This window comes from Petromyzon marinus, chromosome 2, assembly GCF_048934315.1.
Source record: "Petromyzon marinus isolate PM22_M1 ecotype Great Lakes invasive population chromosome 2, UKy_Petmar_22M1.pri1.0, whole genome shotgun sequence".
NCBI lineage: Eukaryota > Metazoa > Chordata > Hyperoartia > Petromyzontiformes > Petromyzontidae > Petromyzon > Petromyzon marinus.
Genome location: NC_133668.1, coordinates 8,354,706 through 8,379,409, shown reverse-complemented (window position 1 = coordinate 8,379,409; position 24,704 = coordinate 8,354,706). Strand labels below are relative to the sequence as shown.

General features: G+C 51.1%; 1 protein-coding gene across 3 annotated transcripts in view; it reads left to right on the top strand.

Moving 5' to 3' along the window:
- The window catches only part of LOC116948345 (vitamin D3 receptor-like), a 38,104-nt gene that overhangs the window by 6,682 nt on the left and 6,718 nt on the right, over positions 1 to 24,704 (top strand). For 2 of the 3 annotated variants that reach the window (XM_032964930.2, XM_032964950.2), the window contains exons 2-6: positions 10,738 to 10,961; positions 18,941 to 19,071; positions 22,969 to 23,153; positions 23,665 to 23,767; positions 24,218 to 24,398. In XM_032964930.2, coding sequence (XP_032820821.2) covers positions 10,774 to 10,961; positions 18,941 to 19,071; positions 22,969 to 23,153; positions 23,665 to 23,767; positions 24,218 to 24,398 — 788 coding nt within the window. In that variant the 5' untranslated portion in view covers positions 10,738 to 10,773. Of the gene's footprint in view, positions 1 to 10,737; positions 10,962 to 15,098; positions 15,459 to 18,940; positions 19,072 to 22,968; positions 23,154 to 23,664; positions 23,768 to 24,217; positions 24,399 to 24,704 lie in introns of those variants that run through there. The other variant, XM_032964940.2, reaches the window with a different exon arrangement.

Sequence of the window (24,704 nt, the reverse complement as noted above, 5' to 3'; positions counted from 1 at the left end):
GGTTTAGAGCTTCTTATATGTATTGAGAAATTTTAACCAAAGCTGATGGATGCACAAAGAGAAGCCTACACGAAAATCGTTGAAGACATTGAGAAGAAAAATTAAGTCATTTTTTCCTTGATGCACCTGGCGGTCATGGGAAGACCTTTGTTCTCAACCTGCTCTTCGCTAAGGTTCGCCAGAGGGAGAAGATTACTCTAGCTGTCGCATCATCGGGGATTGCTGTGTAAGTCGATGTGTGTCCTACATGACATCATAACAACAGTCTGGACAGCAGGACGGGTTCCGCAGGATTGGAAGGATGCCCTGGTGGTCCCCCTCTTTAAGAAGGGGGACCGCACAGACTGTAACAACTACAGGGGTATCTCACTCCTCAGTGTGCCGGGAAAGGCCCTGGCAAGGATTATTCAACATCGCCTTGCCAGGCACGCTAAGGAGAGGCTTGCGGAGCCCCAATGCGGTTTCAGGAAGGGGCGGTCGTGCACAGATGCCATATTTTCTGTCCGACTGCTACAGCAGAGGTATAGGGAATTCCAACAAGACCAACATCTCTGCTTGATTGACCTGGTCAAGGCCTATGATACCATCAGTAGGCCTTGGCTCTGGGTTGTTCTTCGTGCTTTCGGGGTCGCTGACCCTCTGCTCACGATCATTAAGGACCTTAATGATGGTGAGCGGGCCCGGGTAAAACTACGTGGCCGGGAGTCAGAGCCATTCCCTGTACACCTTGGGGTGCGACAGGGATGTCCTCTGGCTCCCACATTATTTAGCATCTATTTTGACCATGTAGTTCGTGAAGCCTTCAATAGCTGTACCGGAGGAATTTCCATTTGGTAAAGATACAATGGGAGGCTGATCGATGCCCGGGTGCGGTCAAGGGATGGCTCCTTATTGCTCAGCCACGTTATGTATTCCGAATATATGGTAATTGCTGCTCACTCAGGAGGAGTTGGAGGTGCTGCTGCTGAACCTGGAGCTTGCCACCAAGAGGCGGGGCGTTACCATCAGCCCCACCAAAACTAAGCACCTGCCTGGGTATTTTGTACCATCGGACACTCCACCTCCACAACTCCCAATTGGTGATAGGGCAGTTGTGGAGAGAGTGGAGAGTTTCCTATACCTTGCCAGTGTGCTCATGACCGGCTCCGGTTTAACAGCGGAGGTCTCACTCCGAATCAGTCGAGTGGCATTATCTTTTCATCGGTTACGTAAGGCTGTGTGGAAGCTACCTGGTCTATCACTCTGCATGAAGCTTCAGGTTTACTCGGCCACGGTTATTCCCTCCCTTCTCTATGTTTGCAAAACGTGGACCCCCTTAATGGAACATCTTCGCTGGTTAGAAACATTTTGGCTGGCCTGCCTACGATCCATCCTGGGTTTAACCAGGTTGGATTGTGTGAGGAGCTCACAAATCCTTGAAAGATGTGGACAAAGTCCCACCGGTGAGCTCCTGCGGCAGGCAAGGCTGCGATGGCTGGGTCATGTAGCCCGCATGCCTAGCCACCGCATGCCTAAACAGCTTTTTTTCGGCCGGATCGAGGGGGTTAAATGGGTGCGGCAAGGGCTAGAGAAGAGATGGAGTGATGTGGTACAGGAAGACGTGGAGCTGAGTGGACTTGCCGGCTTTTGTTGAGGAGGCTCGTGAAGGTCGCTACTGGGCAGTTCGAGGCAGTCGCCCTCCAACAACAACGGAGGGCGCAGGAGCGATGCTCACAACAACGAGCGGAGCGCCGGGTGGCTAAAGCACAGCAAGTTGGCACAGTAGGGGGCACAGGTGGTGCATCAGCCAGTCGTCTCAGTTATCTCAGTCAGTCGACCCGTGGCACCTGGGTCTGCCCCGTGACCTCCTGCCAGCGGGCATTCGACACTTCACGTGGCCTCAAGGTGCACATAGCCTGGCACAAGAGTCGTGGTGACGTCACCGCCACTTAGTGGCGAATGGCGGTTGTCGTTGAGTCCATATGTGTGTGCGTGTAGGTCGATGTGTGTGTGGATCGATGTGTGTGTGTGTAAGTCGATGTGTTTGTGTCTTTTTCGCCCGGGCAACACTGGATACTTCACGCTAGTGTTTCTATAAAAATGTCGCCGCCGATCCTTAACCCCCCTCGCTGTGACGTGATTGGCTGTGCAGCACGCGTGTAATTTGGCTGGGGGAGGAGGAGGGGGGGGGGCTTGAAGGTAAAGTCGCAGCCCTGAAGTTGCCCGCTCGTGCCATTGCTGCCGGTAGCGGCAGCAGTGGCACGAGAAGTAAGACCCCACTGCTTGGGTTGAAGACTTTCCCACACCATGCCAGTCAAGGGGCTTGAGTCGGGTCGTAATGTTACGGATGCGTTGACGACGTGACCGGTCAACACAACGGCTTGATCAAAGCGTCTGAGCAGCGCGTGCCGGGGCGACTTTGCTCACGGCCAATGGGCGTAGCGTGGTCCGCGCCGACCTTGGTGCAAGAAAACGGTACCCCCCCCCACTCCCCACCTGTACACTTCCTCCCCCTCTTTCAAAACTGGACCCGGACCCCCTCCGTCCCGTGGACCCCCGGTTGCAGTCGCACCGCCAACACACTCGATAGCCACCCCAGTGCTCAACAATTGCATTGAATTGTGTATTGAATACGGCTTCGCTACGAGTAAACAAGTGTGGCAGGTTGCGTAACTACCCAACCAAAAGTTACGATTTGGAATGAGACCTGCGTGCCGGTCTATGTCACGCGTGTTAGTGTGGGGTCGTGGTGATCGAGTTCACTGCACTACGAATCCCGGTGACTCGAGTTCGGTTCCCGATCCCGTTCGATGAGCACAGTTGGCTACGTACGGTGCGAAAGAAGATCAGCATGCACACATCAGCGACGAAAATCTTCTCCGGTCCTGGGCCTCCCCTAGGTCGACTCAGCCTTTATAAATGAGTACCTGGTGTAGGGTATGAGCATCAGGATTGGGGATACAGTGGTGGCCAGGCATGGTGGTGACCACCCAATCTCTTGTGTACCGTCTTGGCCTTATTTGGTGTGTTCGCGACAGAGCACTTGCTTTAAAAGCCTGTTGAAGGCTATATGGGTGAACTGCGTCTTTATTGGGGGATGAAGAGGGGGCGCCGGATTTCTCAAAAACCCTGGGTAATCAGTAATAATTCTTTAAATCAGCTTATTTTTTCACATTCTTGTATGACATTATGTGTTGTTATATGTTTTTTTTAATGTTTTCAATTTGTTTATTATATGAATAAACTATCTTTACTGCCCGGCTTCGCCCAGGACTTGGATTCACCACGCCCGGCCGCCTTTGTCCCCCCAGCGACGATGTTCACACACCACAGCAGTTACTCGTTTGAGGCTGAGTCGACCTAGGGGAGGCCCAGGACCAGTTCAAATAATCGTCACCGGTGGTGGTGGCCGTGAGCGGGAATCGAACTCCCCCCCCACACACGCGCGTGCGTCCATAGGTACACATACACGCGCTTGCAGCAGACACACACAACGTTCAGGGTGCGTAAGGCAGTAAACGACTCAAATAATAAACCAATGCTGCGCGAAGAACGCCTTGGACCTGCAACACAATTGTATGGCACTTTACTCGCGGAGGGTTTGGGGGGGATGCGTGACGTCAGCAGGCACACTGCGTACGCTTCTGCATGCGGGTGACATGACAGAGGTGTGACGTCACAGCTCACTTGCCGTGCAAAATATCCATTATTGCCCCCCGCCCCCCCCCCCCCAAAAAAAAGAACAAAGTCAATTTGTATAATTTTTGCATGGTGTACAGTCTGGAAAGTGCCCACGTGCCAAATTGCAAGTTGTTGCATGTCGGGAAGTATGCTAAACATTTTGAACAGACACACATCTTCACAAATTTCCCTTTCATATATATAGATACACATACAAAAAAAATCTTACTTTTAAAGTTTCTGTATTTACTGTACTGTACTTAGCACTTCAATCTCGAAGACTCTGCATGGGGTGATGTACAGTGAGGGAAAAAAAGTATTTGATCCCCTGCTGATTTAGTACGTTTGCCCACTGACAAAGAAATGATCAGTCTATAATTTTAATGGTGGGTTTATTTGAACAGTGAGAGACAGAATAACAACAACAAAATCCAGAAAAACGCATGTCAAAAATGTTATGAATTGATTTGCATTTGAATGAGGGAAATAAGTATTTGACCCTTCTGCAAAACATGACTTAGTACTTGGTGACAAAACCCTTGTTGGCAATCACAGAGGTCAGACGTTTCTTGTAGTTGGCCACCTGGTTTGCACACATCTCAGGAGGGATTTTGTCTCACTCCTCTTTGCAGATCTTCTCCAAGTCATTAAGGTTTCGAGGCTGACGTTTGGCAACTCGAACATTCAGCTCCCTCCACAGATTTTCTATGGGATTAAGGTCTGGAGACTGGCTAGGCCACTCCAGGACCTTAATGTGCTTCTTCTTGAGCCACTCCTTTGTTGCCTTGGCCGTGTGTTTTGGGTCATTGTCATGCTGGAATATCCATCCACGACCCATTTTCAATGCCTTGGCTGAGGAAAGGAGGTTCTCACCCAAGATTTGACGGTACATGGCCCCGTCCATTGTCCTTTGATGTGGTGAATTTGTCCTGTCCCCTTAGCAGAAAAACACCCCCAAAGCATTATGTTTCCACCTCCATGTTGGACGGTGGGGATGGTGTTCTTGGGGTCATAGGCAGCATTCCTCCTCCTCCAAACACGGCGAGTTGAGTTGATGCCAAAGAGCTCCATTTTGGTCTCATCTGACCACAACACTTTCACCCAGTTGTCCTCTGAATCATTCAGATGTTCATTGGCAAACTTCAGACGGGCATGTATGTGCTTTCTTGAGCAGGGGGACCTTGCGGGCGCTGCAGGATTTCAGTCCTTCACGGCATAGTGTGTTACCAATTGTTTTCTTGGTGACTATGGCCCCAGCTGCCTTGAGATCATTGACAAGATCCTCCCGTGTAGTTCTGAGCTGATTCCTCACCGTCCTCATGATCATTGCAACTCCACGAGGTAAGATCTTGCATGGTCACCTTCTCACCAAGCTGATTGGCAATGGTCTTGTAGCCCATTCCAGCCTTGTGTAGGTCTACAATCTTGTCCCTGACATCCTTGGATAGCTCTATGGTCTTGGCCATGGTGGAGAGTTTGGAATCTGATTGATTGATGGCTTCTGTGGACAGGTGTCTTTTATACAGATAACAAGCTGAGATTAGGAGCACTCCCTTTACGAGTGTGCTCCTAATCTCAGCTCGTTACCTGTATAAAAGACACCTGGGAGCCAGAAGTCTTTCTGATTGAGAGGGGGTCAAATACTTATTTCCCTAATTAAAATGCAAATCAACTTATAACATTTTTGACGTGCGTTTTTCTGGATTTTTGTTGTTGTTATTCTGTCTCTCACTGTTCAAATAAACCTACCATTAAAATCATAGACTGATCATTTCTTTGTGAGTGGGCAAACGTTCAAAATCAGCAGGGGATCAAATACTTTTTTCCCTCACTGTATATACGTGCAGTATTTTCATTGTTTAAATGTTATGTATGTAGTGTATAATGTACTCGATGTAATATTTAACACTGAAATGAAGCTTAGCTACTTTTTTTGTCACGCACGTGGTGCCGATCGCCTGACTGGGTTCCAGCCTTTGGAGCGGTTTTGCCGGATTTGCACGGGACCACAGGACAATTTTGAAAGCAGTTAGCCAGATAATGTTGGAAGTAGCAGCCAGATAATGTTGGAAGTAGCAGCCAGATGATGTTGGAAGCAGCAGCCAGATAATCGCGCGGTTTCGGATAATCGATGATCGACTGTAATTGAATTCAGGGTTTAATTTGAGAGGTTGGTAAAAAAAACAATGGGACATTTTTACAGGACCCAAAATTGACCCGCGAAAAAAAGTTGAATTTTTTTTTAACCTGTATATAGAAAGGTAATGAGAGACACATTTGGTGGTGACGGAGGAATCCAGATCGGATGGCCACGAGTCGCAAATCTTTGGTATGCCGAAGAAATAATTTTGCTTGCCGGTTCCGAGGTGGAGCTGCAGGAGTTGACAGATCGCTTAGATTGGGTTAGTCGCAAATTGAACTTCCTCATCAATGTGGATAAGACCAAAGTGATGGGCCGTTCACACCTTTCCATATCTTGGATCAGTCATCACTGGAGATGCTAAGTGTTCAAAATAAATTCGTGCTAAACTGTGTAAGGGTCAGGCGATTGAATCACAGCATCCCCATTTGAACGAATGGGGATGCTGTGATTCAGCATCCCCATTCTGCATGCCCTTGTGTGCCAGTTGTTACATAGGGTTGTGAAAGTTAGACAATCGAGAGGAACTAGGAGGCACGAATAAACGACTTTGAAATGAAAGGACTAGGGCAGATATTACTGCGTGGACTGAAAATAAAACATATGAATGGGTTCTGGAGGAAGCTGGATTTCAAAGGAAACTGTCACAAGTGGTAAAATTAAGAAAGCTAGCCTACTGTGGTCATGTCACGATAAAAAAACGGAACTTGTTTGGAAAAGCGGATTGTTTAAGGTACAATACCCGGTTTACGTGTGCGAGGAAGAGCGACGATGACATGGTTAGATAACGTCAAAGCATGGAGGAGGCTCACGCTGGAATAGACAGTGTGGATAGCAGAAGACCGAAGTCAGTGGTGAAGGATTGCCCATAGTGCAGCAAACCCTCGAGGATGGCTGAAGACACGATAAGACGAGCACGCTGCAGCTGTTCGCTCATGTCGCCGCTGGTCGTAAAGAACCGGCGCAACTGTGGTATGGATATCGAGCTCTTTTGTTTGACGTGTGACCTTTGACCTGGGCCCCCCAAAAAATACGTGACCAAAAAATGTATTTAGTTTCACCGGGCGGATCGCTACCGATGCTCCCAGTGACGGCCTAATACGTGGAGTCTGGCAGGCCTCTCGGGTAGCCATGAGGGGCGACTCGGATCGAGGCCGCGGGCCGCGCACGACGTGAAGTAGTGGTGCCGTGCTCGGCTCGCGAGGCCTTAGGCTGCCCCCACCCGTAAACGACTTCGTCTGCGCACACACCCAGACGCGAGCATCGCCCTGGCTGGGGCCGCTGTGTGATCGAGCCGCCCCCCCCCCCCCCCCGTTTGTACCCCCCCCCCCCCGTTTGTGCTCTCAGAGAACTTCTGCTTAAGGAAGTACCCTGAGAGTCCCTCTAAAGAGGGGTCATTTTTGTCATCTTTTTACACGCTGGTCAGACGTCTTCGTAGAGGTGGGAGTGGTCCATCCATACACTTCACCCACACCACATGATGCGACCTGCCGTTCGGCTAGCCCTGATCTACTCTTTCGTTTAGACCGCTCGGTGGCCAGAGGCGAAGGCGGTGGCGGTGGAAGGAGGGTTGCGGGTTGTACAACTGCCGCGCTCAGAGGTTGACTCAAACCGACAACCTTTGGATTACAAAGGTCGTGGGTTACACCTGGCAGCATTTCATTTTGAACAAAAAGTATCGATTGTGTATTCACGCTATAATTTTGATAATCTAAGTTTTCTTGTGGTTGTTGTTGTTTGACTTGCATCCCACTGGGATTTGTTGGCACACAGCGTTGGTGTACGGTGCTTTTTTCAGGAATATTTTGCTGTTTTTTTTCCATGGATTTTCTGTTTGCACAGTCAACACAAAGTCACTTTAAGATGTTTTCTTGTTCGTGTTTTTGTTTTTTTGTTGTAGTTGCACCCGATTCAAGAGCCGAATGGCTCACAGGGCTATACCAAAATAAACTGAAACTGAAACACGACTGCCTTCATTTTTGTTTGCTAATTTATTAGATTGGTTTAAGTTCAAATAAAAATAAAATTCCCCCTTCCGACGTAGATTTGCACTCGCGTACCCAGAAACACCCGCTACTCGCGCGGCACTGTCTCTGTACGTGTCCTGGATAATTCTGACAGATACTTTCTGCAGCATTCCTGTCCCCAAGAGTCCTCCACGACAGTCCACTTGACACCCGAACGCACGCCTTCTCTAAACCAATAAATATCACATTTAAATCTCGCCGTGTTGTCATCGATTTCTCTTTTGCATCATTTTTCCACGAAATCTTGCATCTGTTGTTGGTTTTCCCAGAAAATAAGGCAAACTGATTTTTTGCTGATCTCCAGCACTCCCTCTCTACGATATTTTTGACACTATTTTCTATCACGATTTTGTAAGGATGCATTGGCCAATAGCTGGCGCATTCCTGTACACCCGCTGTCGTTTGAACATTGGAATGCGTACGCTCTTTCTCCATTTGAATCGATTGGCGGTAGCCCGAGTCACCGCAAAATATTGGTGGGCCGGGCATAGTTTAAGGTTTTTTTCTGGGAGCATCGCTGGTACTACCCTGTCCTGCCGGAGGGCGACGCTGGGAGCGATGATGATGACGATGTCGATCCCGCCAGCACAACCATGACCGTCGGCCGTACCAAGAGAGCGCCTGATGCGCCATTGCCTCCAAGTGGTCTCGCTCCCAAAGACAAGGGGGGTGGCCACCCCCGTAAGAAGCAGAACGTGCTGGGGAATGACCAGACCAGCATCCTGATGTACTTTCAAAACAAGCAATAAACAGCCGTTGCCACGCACAAATCCCCAGCAGCCCCCCTTTTTATGGGTGTTTTGCGTTTGTTTTTTATTTCCATATTTGGCGTGCGTATCGGGCTCGGTGACATCTCCCGTCTTCATAGGCCTTCTGGTTTCGGAGTTATGGAGGTTTTGGCACCCCCGGGTCACGATGGTGACCCGGGTCACCGCCAATCGATTCATTTGTTAGACAGCACTCCGCTTATCAGAATGTGATTCAAGAGAGTGCACACCTCGGAACGCTTCCACTTTTAGAGGCCTGACCGCGTCGCAATGTGCACCGGGGATGTGTCCATTACTGTTGTTGTTGTCTTGGGTTCTCTTCATTGGCAGACTTTTTGTGGTATCCCCCCCCCCCCTCCTTCTGTGGGTGTCTTTGTCTCTGGTCAAGGCCGTGCGCCACGGTGGCGAGATGTTAGTTGCCTCGCCTGGTATGCAGGAGGTCGTGTATTCGATCCCGACTCTGATGCCTGTTTATTTGGAGTTTTCGTGTCTCTCTCCCCGTGCTGGATTTTTCTCCGGGTCCTCTGGGTTTTCCCTCCAGATTTAGAAACAAGCATTTAGAGTATTTGGCTGCTCAAAAATTTCCACGCGATAAACCACTTCATTGAGCAATCATTTGTGACCAGGTCGCTTCTGAAAAAGAGTTGTGCAGCTCAGTGGGCCTTACATAGTGAAATAAAAGTTTAGCTTCGTTTTTAACAGTGGTAAGGTTAGCAGGTGGGTACTCTAAATGTGGAGATTGTGAAAAGAGGAGTCAGACAAAGCCGCACGCGAGTGCCTCTTCTGTTCGACGTACACTCCGAAGCGACAGTACGAGAAACCACATCTACCACTTAGAGAGAGTGCTCACAGGGGCGTGATTATGCGATGCAATTTCAATGAATGCGAAATAACAGAATACAATACGACAGCAGTTGGATTTGTATAGCGTCTAAATGCGACTGCGTCGCAAGACTCTGTAAATGAACAGTGGCCATACACTTGGACGAGAGGCAGACAGTCGTAGGCAATGAAGGGAGATCGTGGGCTTGGGGGAAGGGAGCCGGCAGCACGCATGGCTGGGGGAGTTGGAGGTACTTGCAGACGATGGGAGCAGCAGAGGGGAATGAGCAACCTCCCACGAAGTATTCCACACCTCGGCATTGACTGCTGCTGGGGTACCCGCGGACGAACTCTACAGCAGATTTGAAACGTGACCACGCCACTGCAATGATGCTAATCTGCACACAATGGCTGAGGCAGGCACGGGGGAAGCCACGTGGTCACGGTTCAAGAAGCCCCGTGTACCACGTGGTGGCTGTGAGCGTGAAGAGGGGATGTATGCTGAACTTCTTTCGCACCGTACGTAGTCAACCGTGCTAATCGGAGTTGCGGCAGAAGGACAACAGACTAAACACAAAAATGCAGTTCTCAAGAAATGCGTTTTCAATCTAGATGATTTAAAAGTGCATAGCTCCAGTGGCTTCCTAATATCGGAAGGAAGAGCGTTCCAGACGGCCGTAGAAGCGCACCTGAAAGCGCCGCGCGATGCGGTGACGGCCGTCTTTGTCCGATGGTTCGCCAAAAGCCGCTGCTGCTGCGAGGATGACCACCGGAGTTCGCGTGATGGTTCATGCCCCTTGACGAGATAAACATGGTGCTGTTGTTCATTAGTGGCAATGACTGTGTGTAATGAGTGCGACCTTGTAATGTATTCGTTCGGGAGGGGGGGGGGGTGAGGAGAGGGGGGGGGGGAGTTGGATGGCATGGAAGGAACTGCGGCTGGCACAATGGTCGGCAACCAAAATAACAAGAAGAGACATTTTTTTTTGGGGGGGGGGGAATTCCGTAAAAAATCCGCAATGCTCGTGGTGAATGCGAGACGACGATGGTGGCGGTCCTCAATAAACGACGTCACGGAGCCAGTCCTTAAAGAGCCGCAGGTTGCCGACCCCCCCTTGGGCTCGCGGGTCGACAAAGATGGGTGCACGCGTTTCTTTCCGAGAAGAAAAACCCCACCACACACACACACACACGGCGCGCCTCCTGGTTTCTACGTGCGCTGTTTCATTTCGCCGCGACCACCACCACCACCACCAGTAACTTAGAACAATGTCGCCTTGTGTAGCACGTGCGTGCGTGCGCGCGCGCCTCTCCCCGACAGGCGCCGCCAGCTGCTCCGCCGGTGGGAGGGGGAGGCATGACGGACGTACGCATGGACAGCCCCGTCAACAACAACAACAACAGCAGCAGCAGCGCGTTCTGCGTCGACGCGCACATGCAGGACTTGAGCAGGGGGGGCGTGCGCGTGTGCGGCGTGTGCGGCGACCACGCCACGGGCTACCACTTCAACGCGATGACCTGCGAGGGCTGCAAGGGCTTCTTCAGGTGAGGACGCACGACAGCAGCGGCAGGAGCAGCAGGAGCAGCAGCAGCAGCAGCCACACTCGTCCGTGTACAGGCTGTCTGACTGCGGCGAGTCGGTCTGTCTGTTATGTATGTGTGTACCGAATGTTGGACTTCTTTCACACCGTACGTAGACAACCGTGCTAATTGGAGGGGGGGGGGGGGGGAGAAACTAAACAGAGCAAAAAGCAGTTCTAAAGAAATGCGTTTTCAGTCTAGATTTAAAAGCGCATAGCTCCAAGTGGCTTCCTAATTTCGGAAGGAAGAACGTTCCAGACGGCCGCTGAAGCGCATCTAAAACGCACGAGACGCGGTGGCCGTTTTTGTTCCATGGTTAACCAAAAGCCGCCGCTGCGATGACGGCTTATGTATACTCCTTGTGGTTCATTCGCAAACAAACACTTTGTGTGTAATGAGTGCGACCTTATAATGCATTTGTTCGGAAAATTAGAAGCCAAAGCAGCTCAGCGAGCACTGGGCTGATATGGTCGGATCTTGCAGTAACAGCCACGACACGCGCCAAAGTATTGTACACACGCTGCAGTTTGCTAATGCTTTTGGCCAGGTAGATCTGCGGTCAAAGTTCTCGGCACAATGAGTTCAAATAATGTGGGGGGGGGGGGGGAGGTGGGTAAGTATCTACTTCACACTTTATATCGATGGGGGTCGATAAAAAAGTATTCGCCTATAACTTTGATGCGAGTCAGCAATGCTTGCCATAGGAACGTGGAATTTCGTCCACTGTCCCTGGATCTGCTACTGCAAGCCATTGCTGACGAGCTGTCTCGCTCGTTGGAGGTGGGTGGGACCATGCAAGGGGGAGGCTTCGTCGGGTACTGTGGGCTGGAAGAGACCTATCCTTTGTTGCTACGTAACACTTCCACCCTAAGGCTTCCTTAAGTTTCCATTTGATAGGAAAAAAAGTATGTCGGTAACAAAACACACGCGCTCATAAAGTAAGGCCATTAGATCTCATTGAAGAGTATCATCCGTTCTTTGTTCTCACACAGCCTTCTTAATCAAAGAAACCTTGAGCACCACTGAAATCCTACAGGGCAATTGTCATTTCACTCTGGGCTGTCGGCTTCCGTTGTTCACCCAGCCACAGCAGCGGCAGTTGGCAGTTGGCAGCGCCCAAAAGCAATTTGAAATCATCCAAGCAAACGTGTAAATGTTTCTCCGGTTGTGTTAACGAATCCCATCCTCAGCGGTTGTACGCACGTTGTACGCACGCACGGTCAGATTAAGTTTGGTGGGGGGGGTGGGGCGGGGGAGAGGCCTCATTGTTTATTCAATTGCTTCCCTTCACAGTTTTACCACCGGCCCACGTGCCCTATGCCAACTATTCCATTGTTCTTCACCTTGGTTATTTAACTTCCACCTTTGTAATCATGTGATACACGAATTGTCGGTAAAAAAAAACAACCCCAAAGCCACATCGGACGAAACTATGACTCAGTCCGACGAATCGTAACATTCGCTGTGAAGTCCTACGCGGCTGAGTTGGACCAAACGAGTTCCACTTCGCCGCATAACTGGCAGCAATACGACATCGTGATGCTTTAATGACCAAATCACCGACATGGTTTATCGTGCGCAAGCGTCCCCAGTAAACGTGCAACGTTGGGGGAAACGTTGGGCCAATCGATTCCAACCACGTGCCAACGTTGACATATGTACTGAGTGCCGGATAGTATTGGTCTGGAAAGCCAATTGGCTGTTGAACTAAATAATCGATTTACGTGTGGAGACACGGAACAGAATTCAGATCATAGATGCTTACAGGATGTATCACAGGGCTACAGTATTGCATTTTAATCGTTGTAAAGACGTTTCAACTCGCAATGTTTTTGTCAGAACCCCTCCCAGGCTGTAGGGTTAGTCTAAAAACCCTGTATTAATTGGGCCCTAAACTGTCTTATCTTATCATACATTTTTAGAGCGCCTAAACCAATGCGCTGTACAGTAAACTAACTATGGAACAAGATGGTTGGCGAGATGAAACGAGGTGAGTGGACGGGATTTGTGTAAAATTAGGTGGTGGTGGCAAAGCGTGGAATCAGCGAAGATGGAAATGAGATGGGTGGATTGATGCTGGGTGACCGTGGGGAGTTGGGCACTGGGAAGGCGGCGTTAGTACGAGTGGGGAGGACGACAAGGGGAGAAGGGTGGGCAAGAGAGAATAAGTGGGTTTATAAGAGAAGAGTGGAAGGTAGTGAAAGAGGGTAATTGTTTGACGCGTAAGGGCAGTTGATTCCAGTGAGGATAGGCTAGGAGAGAGAATGAGCGAAACCGAGACTGCGCGCATGGGGAAGGAGGAACAAAAAGAGACGGCAAAGATCTAGAACCCAGAGAGCGGGCAGGAACATTCAGTGAGATGAGTGAAGAGAGGTGAAGGAGGAGCCAAGCAGTAGAGACATTTATTAACTAAGGTAAGGACATTTTTTTAATTTAAAGCTTTCGTGACTGCAGGGATTCATATTCTCGGTTCTTTCGGTAAAGTCACGTAGAAGGAAAACAATAAAATAATAAAAATATAAAACAATAAAATTCTCACGACGTTTCGACTGCAACACAAGCAATCATCATCAGGTGTGGTTTTCACACGAGCAATCATCATCAGGTGTGGTTTTCACACCTGATGATGATTGCTTGTGTTGCAGTCGAAACGTCGTGAGGATTTTATTGTTTTCTATTTTTATTATTTTATTGTTTCCCTTCTACGTGACTCTACCGAAAGAACCCAGAATATAAGGTAAGGAATTTAAAGAGGCAACGATAATAAACAGGAAGGCAGTGTAGCTGAATGAGGAGGGGTGATGTGTGAGAATGGAAGGGGAGATTAAAGATTATACGGGCAGAGGCGTTTAAAATTTGTTGGCGTGGTTTGAACGCGTATGATGGTAAACCGATAGTTAGAAAATTGCAATAGTCGAGTCGAGTAAAGATGAGGGAGTGAATAAGGAGTTTGGTGGCAGTGATTGTGATGACACGGCGCATTTTACGAATGTTGTAGAGGTGAATACGGCAGGAATGAGTAGTGGCGTTTATATGGTTAAATAGGGAGAGTTATGAGTCGAAAGTTACACCGAGGTTGTGGACAGACTCTACCGGAGTAAGAGAAAGTGGGAGAAATGGGATAGTGGGACAGAGAGGGAGAGAACGTGAAACTGGGAAGAAGAGGATTTCTGTTTTTGAAGTGTTGATGGAGAGAAAGTGGTGGGTCATCCCAAGCCTGGATGGCGATGAGACACGAGTCAATGTGCAGAGCAAGGTCCACAGTGAAGGAGGAGAAAGCGAGACACATGTGGGTGTCATCAGCAAATAAATGATGTGGGAGATTGAACGATGAGAGAAGGGAATCAAGTGGAGGTATATAAAGAGAGAGAGAGAGAAGAAGGGGGGCCGAAGACAGAACCTTGGGGGACACCGACAGTGACGGGTCAAGGGGTAGAGGTAACGTGGTTGAGACAGCTGAAGTGCGCGAGGAAAGAAAGATAGGACTGGACCCAAGAAAGAGCCGTTGCCCGATATGCCAAGAGAAGAAAGGGTAGAAATGAGAGTGGGATGATCAATTGTGCCAAAGGCTGCAGTGAGGTCGAGCAAAAACTAGAATGGAAGAAAAACCAACCTGCTTCGAGTTAGACAGGTAATTGTGGACAGCAAGTCGGGCTATTTGACAAAAAAACACCCATGAGAGAGACAAATAGACGAAACCAAACGCAAGGATGTGAATTTTGCATGTCCACCAAGAGTACAACCGGGGAGATGGAGCGATGATATCAGCTGATGTGCAGGTGCGGAATAAATTGTTACTTTCAAACGTATCCGGAGCGACCTTCATCCAGCAGTGGATAGCGTTTATCATTTTGGAGCATAAACAATATATATCCGATTCAGTTTTCCTTTTTTTCTCTCTCTCTCTTTGCGCTCTGGGAAATTAATGGTTGTAACCGGTTTTTCCGTTCTGCTTTTCGGTTTCGGTTCAACCCTCTGAATCGACGACGCGCGCGAAACACCACGCGCGCCGCCGTCAATTCTCATCGTTGGCACCCGAGTCGCGTGTGCCGACAACAGCGCTGGTGGGGGGGGGGGGGGGGGGATGCATCAGGAGTGGGCGGACGACGCTCACGGTGCCGCTTTGGAGCGCCAACGCGGCACCGTGACCTGGACGAGGCTCGGCGTCTCCACGGGAACGCCGGGAGGGGGCCGATGGCGGTGACTCACGGCACCGAGACGACGGGATGCCTCGCACCACGCTCACACGGACAACTCGACTGAGGCATCACCCCTCCCACAAGATGTTGTTATTCGTGCTGCATTTTCCCCTCCCCATCTCGTTGGTGCTGCTGTTGGCTTTTAATGGAGAGAGATATATATTTACACGTGTAAATAGAACACAAGCCGTCAACACATTAGTCAAGGACAACAAGCGACGTTTCAGACGTTGGCCCTTCGTCACAGGAGGACGTGTGTGAGGTGCGACCTTTGCCCGACGGGTCTCGTGTTGTGCATTATTTATCTCTTCTATGGGCACTGTTGTGGTTGACGGATGTATTGAGCTTTGTTGTTGTTGTTTGTTTTGTTCATTGTACTCGTGCAACACCGCCAATGCGGCAGCAGCAGCAGCACAGATTGAAGGAGTGAGTGCGCGAGCGAGCGAGCGAGCGATTTCTTACGACGTCTATTAGTCAACGATGTTTAAAAAAAACATATATATATAACTTTGGGTCAGACATCCCGCGGCCGAGAATGCGCGCAGCAGAGCGACGCGGTCGGGTACAGCGAGAGGGATGGCTGGCGGCGTCTTCCTTTTCACGAATGTTTGACGAACGTCGTGAAGTTGCTGCCGTGTTAAAAGAGCGTCGGCTGGTTATATTTTTTTTGCGTTTCCATCACCCACGGTTTTGCCGGACTTGGGGCCAGCACGAAACATCTTGAGCCGATTATCTGATCGTTGCAGCCCTCACAGCAACTGCATTTAAAGTTCATGAAGCTGTTCAAGGGCTTAGAGGGATACAGGGCACAAAAACACGTGATTGTTACGGCTCGGTGGACCTTGTACGCGGGTGGTCGGTAATGTCTTACGTCGATAATATAACACGATGTAACACAATTTTTGTTCCTGGGTAGTAAGTGTTATTTTCTAATTGCTTATACTGTACCTCAAAAGTACAGAAAATGGCTATGATTCCAAACCAACTTTGCTCTTGTGACCAGGATTCTTTACGTGAAGGAATGCCACAAATGCACACCACGTTTCATCATTGACAATAGGTACATTTCAAAATATCACTGTCCTGGTCACAAAAGCAAAGTTTGTGGGGATAATAATAGCCATTTTCTGTACTTTTGAGGCATAAGCAATTGGAAAATAACACTTAGTACCCAGGGACAATTTTTTGTTGTTGTTGTTGTTGTTACACAGTGTATAATTAATCCCAACTGCACAGCCAGTCTAACAGCATTGTGAAAAAAATAGGGTTAAAACCCCAGAAATCTCACCGTCCACTTTCCGCTCCGCACATATATGAATAAGTGAATTAACAATCCACAAAAAATAGAAAATTGCGCACCCCCCCCGCTCCCCGCTACTAATTTGAGATCGTCTGTGCAGTGGTTGTGATTGACGAACGAGTGAATCACTCGCGACGTGTTGCTTGTGATAATTAATTAGCGGCCATCACGGGCATTGGCAAATGTGTAGGGCTATCAGTTACTCTCCCCATCGCTCGCAATAGTGGATTAAGTGATAACTTACTTATTCAACCAAGGTGGACGTTGCGTAATTCGTATTTCAGTGGTGATTAAAAGATCTCGGCTACGCGAAAGTTGTTTTTTCCCCCTCCAACTTAGGTGCTACCAACACGTGAAAATAGTCCGCGTGGACCTTTTGTATTATTAGCGTAGCGGCAGAGCAGACGTGTTGTCAAGTTGGCAACAGATTGTTGTTCTCTTAGTTGTTCTGTACAACCCTTTTGTCAATCCATTTCTTGGTGAAGCCATCTCCCGGGTAAGGTCAGTCATGGGGGTTGTTTGACCATACTTCACCACGCTGGTCAGTGGGGCGGGGTGGGGGAGGCTGAAAAGAAGGGCGTTGGTGGGGTAGGTGGCCCAGGTTCGTTTTGGACGACGATCGCCACTGACGTTAGCAGCCACAGCTGGGGATCAAACTCAGCTCGCCCGGATACTTAGTACAGCACGACTACCACCGCTCCAGCCCCATGATGAATGTTAATTCAGAAGTAAAATAACCCATTCTTGTCTCACAGTGGCGGCTGCTGCTGTTGTTTTTGTTGTGGCCATCATCCGCCTGTAACTTCCCACTGCTGAGGAGAGGCCACTCCCATCTTTCCCACTTCCTTCCTTTATTGCTCCTGTCCAAATTACTCAGGTGGTATTCTACACAGCAATCATTTCCCACACCTCCCTCTCCCCTACTGGCAGATCAAGGCTCGCAAATGTGACTCATCCTGGACTCTGTTTTAAGCGAAATAAACTTGAAACGTGGAAGGAGTCAACGTCATGTCCATGACGTCGTCTCGCTCTCATCTCTCGCCGTCGTCATCTGCTTCTTTTGCCTTCTCAAGCTCTTCACCCCAGAGTTAACGTTGACTCTCATCTCTCCTCATTCCTCCTCCATTCTCACTTCATGTCCTGTACTATAAGGACAGCATCAGAGATCCCCGTTTATTTCCGTACTTCTTCATGACCTCAAACTGTCTCTTTGACCCACCGCTTACACTCAGTCTTACTTTCCCCATAATTCTCGCAGTTTTTGACTCACATCGTACTGCATAGCCCAGCCCCTACCTTGAAGGCTGTGGTGGAGGACGTGTCTACGTGGGTATAATCGCACTTACGGTGTCGCCTACCCACTCTGGGGGTCAAATAAGCGCATTTCGTACGAGCAAAGTGGTCGAGAAAAACGTTTGGATGGACTGCGAAAATATAATCAATTGCATTTCGTCGTTGTGAAATATGAACTACAATCAATTTATCGTGACTGTAGCATCGCGAGACCGTGAGTTGGGAGGTGGTGATGGTGGTGGATCTTGAATGGTGGTCGCTTATCAAAGAGCTGTCCAGGCTGGGAAAATCCTGCTTACCTTGCGAGACCTCACGTACGCGAGTGGGTGCGTCGCAGGCGGTGCCGGAGTGCTCACATGCCGCACAGTGGCACAGCTCTCTGGTATGCAGGCGGTGCAACTGCACCGGGCCTCACAGCCGGGAGGGGGCCAAAACACTGTATGATGAAGAGGTGGGGGTGGGGGGGTACGGGATATTGGATACAGCGGCCTAACTTAATTCCTTGCACCACGGCCGACGCCAGCCACGCCACGCCACCGCTCTGCTCCCAGGACTAGCACTGGGTTGTAGTTGACCTTTTCCCACGCGTTAATGTCTTACTCAATATTTTTTTCGGGTCACTGGCACAACCGGAAGCCGCAGCCATAGCAACGGCAAGGGTATAATGGATCTATGTATGTTGAACTTCGATCGCACCGTGCATAGACCACCGCGCTAATTTGGGAAATGGATGTGGTCATTGACCCGGACAGACCCGGCTAAGGTTTAGCCACTTGTCTTCTCCTGCAAACACCCGACCCACCCCATTCAATATGGGGCAGCGACGATCGGTCGACTGCATCGATTAATCGAATTCGAATTGTGGTCAATTACCCGGGCCCCTTTAAAATTGGATGTCGCTAAAACATCCTGCCTCCTGAAGGCTGGCAACCCTCTACAAGCTACACCCAGCGCGATGCCGCTAAAGATGTCACGAGCCCCCACCCATCATCGCCCGTACAGTAGCACACTGGGATTTTTTTCTTGCCCCCCCCCTCAACTATTTTGTGCGAACCTAATAATTGGGTAATCAAGCTGATATTTGATCAACCAGTTAAGTTACGAGATGTCCCGACTCTGAGTGACTCCCTGCCGTCGTTGTGCGCGGGTAGGAGGAGCATGAAGCGTGATGCAACCTACACCTGCCCACTGGGTGGCCACTGCACCATCACCAAGGACAACCGGCGTCACTGCCAAGCATGCCGGCTCAAACGCTGCACGGAGATCGGCATGATGAAGGAGCGTGCGTACCGCCACCCGGATCCACCGACGAATCCACCCGCCCACCCGCCCACCCACAACACCCACACACCGACCCACTCACCCACACATCCATACACGTACCCCCACACAACCACATACTCATCCACACACCCACCCATCCGCCCACCAGCAAGAAACACCCAGCGACCCACTCACCAACACAGCTGTAGTGGTCACTTCAGAGACACACTAGTCGTAGGAGGCATATATATAATTATTCTACACGTTCCACAGTACAGGGGATAACTATATACGGGTCTGGACAGCTGGCACACTGCCCGATCCAACACTGACGAGGAGGAGGAAGGCTTCATAGACGACGGGCTCCATTCTCAAACCGCAGCAGCCCCAACCCAGTGTCGGGGCTTTGTTGGGGCTGCTGCCCCTCGACTCCCCGTTCTCCTGTGCCCCTCCCCACTCTCCTCTTCTCCCCTCCCCCTCGCTACTGCTCCTCGTGGCGTGATTTAAACAGCCGCACTAACCACCTCGCCAATACACCGCGGTGCCCTTCTCGTACACGCCAACCACGAGCTGCGCGGCGGGGAGAGTACCCACGTGGGCAGAATACACGGGACACCACAACGCACAGGCTCACAACACCAGGCACCCCCCCCCCTCCGTACTCACAGAGACAGCACAATGTCTACTGGCAATTTATTCCTCGATTAATGAAGCCAACCTATCTGTGTCAGTGTGGACCAGCAGGGCAGAACTAACCTATCTCTCTACGGTCTAAGACTCGATTAGCCTGAACTCTCCCGACTCACTCTCTCTATTAGATATTCCCCTTTGCCTTACCTCTCCTCTTCGTACTTACGATCCGACCTCGTGGTGTTGGAAGTCGCGGAAAGACGAGGCTGCACGCGGCTTTTGCTGGGAACTGGATCTGGCTGCTCTGCGACCCGTCTCACGGACGTTCGAGTAGCAGGGGACGATTACTCCTCGGCCCCTCACTCCAAAAGACCCCGGGCAAAAGAGAGCTTGCTTCTCAATTTCGTCCCTTTTTATCCCTCTACTTCAAAGCCCACGCGCTGCCGATCCGCTGGCCTCCCATCCAATCAGGAGCCTCGGATTTCCCGCTCTCTGCCAATCAGATCAGCCCCCTTCTCCGACGCCCGCCCTCTATTGTTTCACCGAGTTACGACATACTAAAGGTGAGCCTGTGCCGCCCCGCCCCCCGCCTGCCTGCCGATCCGCGTGTGCCTTGGACATAGTAAAGGGCATCCTGTGCCGCCCCGCTCCCCACCTGCCTGCTGGTCCGCGTGTGCCTTGGGTGTTTCCTCAACGCGGTTGTCAATGAGTTCGCCGTGGCCATACAATTTTAGGTTAATCCACGGCGCCGCAGTGTCATTCGGCCTGGGGGGGGGGGGGCTGCCAATTCCCTGGCCCTGAGAAACCGTGGAGCACCCCCACGAGGGGGGGCCCTCGGGTAAAAAGTCAGGGGCAGGTGACCCCCCCACGAGGCCCTACGTGAGTGCGTGCGTGTGTTCATGTGGGGGGTAGTGGTGGAAACGAAGCCGGGTGGCTTCTCTGCTGCAGCACCCCCACCGCAGGCACGGCCACCATGGAGCGGCTTCGCTGTCGTGGCACCACACACTCCCTTTTATCCTCCTCAGCGTGGCCTGTCTCTGCCCTCGGCCACGCCCCCTTCTGGAACCTACCAGAAGGTTCTGGGCTCTGCCCCACGTGTCCCCTCTGTCACCTTTACCCTAGATCCGTTACCCTGGCCTATCACGTGCCCTACTGGCAGACCGGCTGCTGTAACCTCAAATGCCCCTTCTCTGCCAGCAACCGGCGCTACGTGCGCCAGTGGCACTCTTCACCTGCCCTGCTGGTAGACCGGGCTATTACACTCACGATCCCGCTCTCTACCAGTAACCAGCGCTACGTGCCGTAGTGACCCATTCTATGTCACTACACAACCATCCACGTATCCACACATCCACCTAACCACCCAACCATAACACCCATACAACCGCAACACCCTCCCACTGACCCACTCAAAGACAAAGAGCAAAGATCCTCCATATAGCCTGTAACAGACTGTTGGGGCAAGTGCCGGCATAGCACACGAGGGGGTGGGTGGCGAGTACCACAGCCGGCCACCTTTGTCTCCCCAGTGGCGATGTTTACACACTGCACCAGGTACTCATTTGAGGCTGAGTCGACCTAGGAGAGGCCCAGGACCGGTTCAGATAATCTTCACTGGGTATTGGCCGTGAGCGGGAATCGAAAACGGGTCGCCAGATTCGTAGTGCAGCGCGATAACCGCTACACCACCGCTCCCCACACACCCACACATATGCTCACAAGCACGGTGGTGATCACCCCACCAAGCACTCTCCAGGCTCAACTTTGCTTAGCTTTTTGAGATCTGATGAGATTGGGGACACTTCCATGTGATTTGGTTGTAGACACAATGACGACGCCAACGATCATGGCCTTCCTTCCATCCTTCCTTTTAGCTGTGTCCCTGAAATTGACTCGAGAACTTTGCATCACGTACTCCTTCCAGTTGCATCCAATTCTTCAAATTGCTTGCGTAGTTGATTCGCCGTCTTGTACCAACCAAAACGAATGATTTGGATATCGTCGAAATTTATGGTAGGGGTGACAAAAACGGTTGGGTTATGTGTTTGCATCGAATTCCGACACCAGCAATGAGTATATGAAGTTGGGGAGGGAATGCACAATGGATAGAGTGAGATAGAGAGCAAGCGCATGCGAGCATCAAAACCACCACACAACAGGATTTGAGCTGCAGACAGATATGTGACTGTTACAGATTAACAAATTCTCCGAAGTGTAGAGACAACTGGCGGCCGTAAGGGCTAATTACGGGTGGGAGAACAGCACACAGACTACAGAAGGGAGTATGCACGCGAGCGACCACAAGGAGGGGAGAAACTAGGCCAAGGGTCAAAGAGGGGATCTGACTTGTCGATTGAGTTTCAGCCTCACAATACACACGACAAATTGTACGTGCAGGAAATCGGTTATTTGGGATTTGTCCGCATTGCTTACAAGCCACATGCTGACTACGTTTAGGGTAAAGGAGCGAACAAAACTCTACAAATGAGAAACAATACAAACGAGACTGCATAAAACGAGACGTAAAAAAATAGAACATCCACCCCGAATTATGGTTTCAACCAGTCGCTGGGAGGGTGAATCAATGTATGCCGATAATCAGCAACTAAGCAATCGAGGGTCCAGGTGGTGCACCTGCACACAGGCTCCTGGGTCAGATAGGCGAGGGACCTGTTACGAGGGAACCAGAGGGACCGACCTCTGCTCCCTACCTGAGCCACGCTGGGGCCTTGTTGATCGAGGCAGCCGTGTCGATTAAGCCGACCGTGTCGACCGAGCCAGGCGTGCCGATCGAGCCAGCAATCCCGATTGAGCCAGCTGTGTCGATCGAGCCTGCCTGCCATGGCTCAGGAGGCGCTATGTCTTTGTTTTTACACCGCCGCTGACATCACACTCAGTGATTAAAATGTTTATCCCCTGGCCCTGCTGGGCCCCAAGCCAGATTAAGATGTTCTGCGAAGCCAGAGTTTCACCCTTTTGGTTCTGGCTCAGAAATGGAAAACCACCCGTGCCATGACGCCCTGGAGTGGAGGTATCCGACAACTCAAACTGATATCCTGTTATCCATCCTTGCCTCCCGTACAGAGCTAACTCTACCCTTAGAGAGGACCCAGCCGTGGTCGTGGTCTTCTAAAGCCTCTCTCAACAAAAGCTTTTTTCCGCGATGGTAGCAGTCGAGAGGAAACCAGCATTGGCGTGAATGTGGACGTGCGACCATCGCTCTTGACGTTCCTCCGTGCCCAACTCCCCCCCCCTCCCACCCGTCCCCCACCATGTGTGTCGGCAGTGATAATGACGGAGGAGGAGATGCAACGCAAGAAGGAGATGATGCTCAAGCGCAAAATGGAGTGTGACGGCAGCGAGAGGGTGCGGCTGCAGCTCAGCGACGAGCAGGACCATCTCATCACGGATCTCATCGAGGGTCACCGCAAGACTTACGACGACACCTACTCCGACTTCTCGGAATTCCGAGTGAGAGGGGATCTTCTACTTCTTCTACTTCTTCTACTTCTTTCGTACGGCTCGTGTAGATGCAGAGCGACAGCTATGATTTCGCATTCAGGTGGTCAAGCCAGACAACTGCATTAGGAGCAGCAGAGTGCATCGCTGTGTTGTCTCCTTCGTGCTTGTGGATCGGGCATTTCGTCATTATGCATTGTACAGTATGTTCTTGATGAGCACAGCTGCACACTGGAGAGTTTTTAATTTTACATTTGTGCATCAGGTATCCGCATGGACTGTAATGGATTGTGCGATGGATGCAGTTTAAGGTGGAGCATGAGCTTTGTGGAAGTTCAAACTCAGCCGTCTACTGCTGCGGCTCGGCCATGGCAAACGGGCAAGTAGGGGAAAACCACCCGCAATCGTGAGGGTCACCCAGCACTGGCTCAGCTCGGGTGCGGCAGTGGAAAAGGGGCTTTACCGTTCCTTCCGGTACAATGCACCGCGTGTCCCCCCTACCCCCCCCCCCCCCCCCATGCAGCCGCCGGTTCGCAAGAGTGACAACAGCTCAGAGGAGGGGTTCTGCTCGTCACCAATGGGCTTACATCTCGAGAAAAGCAACTCCACCTGCTCGTCCCCTACCTGTAAGTGGCGCACGCGTACCGCCAACCCCACCCCGGTAAGCCGCTCGCCGTGCTCGAGTACGCATCGCGCCGATCGACCCACCGACCAACTGACCGAGGTCACACGGCCCTTCTCGTCAGTCCAGCAAATCGGTCAATCGCTGATAGAGCAGGGATCAGTGGATGGGGTCAGTGGATGGGGTCAGTGGGTGGGTCATTGGGTGGGGTCATTGGATAGGGTCATTGGGTGGGATCATTGGGTTGGGTCAGTGGGTCGGGTCAGTGCGTGCGGTCAGTGGGTGGGGTTAGTGGGTGGAGTCAGTGAGTGGGGTCAGTGGGTGGCGTAAGTGGGTGGGGTCAGTGGGTTGGGTCAGTGGGTGGGGTCAGTGGGTGGGGTCAGTGGGTGGGGTAACTTGTGTGACAGGCGCCGTGTTGTTCGTGCGTGCGTGGGGGCATCTCCGTGGATCCCAGCTGCCCTGAGCGTGGGCATGAGCTTGGGGAACATCTTCAGCATCCTGCCCATGTGCACGGACGACGGGAGCGACGAGGTCACGGCCAATCCGCCCTTGACCATGCTGCCGCACCTCGCCGACCTCGTCAGCTACAGCATCCAGAAGGTCATCGGCTTCGCCAAGATCATCCCCGAGTTCAAGTACGCAGCCTGTCAGCTCTCGCGCGGTGGCGGCGGTGGTGGCATAGCAGCTTAACGTGCGGGCATCGGGATATACGAGGAGCGAGGAAGCGGGGTGGGGGGGGGGTGTGTTGTCCTTGTTGTCCTAGCTTGTTGTCCTTCCCCCTTAATTTGTTGTCCTTCTCCAGCACCTCCGATTAGGACAGTGAAAGAAGATCAACGTGCATTTTTACACACATGGACAGGGGAGGGCCAAATGTATTCTTTGCACCAGGGACCATGCCAACCACGCTACGTCATTGCTCGCGCGTGATGCAAGTGCCTTCT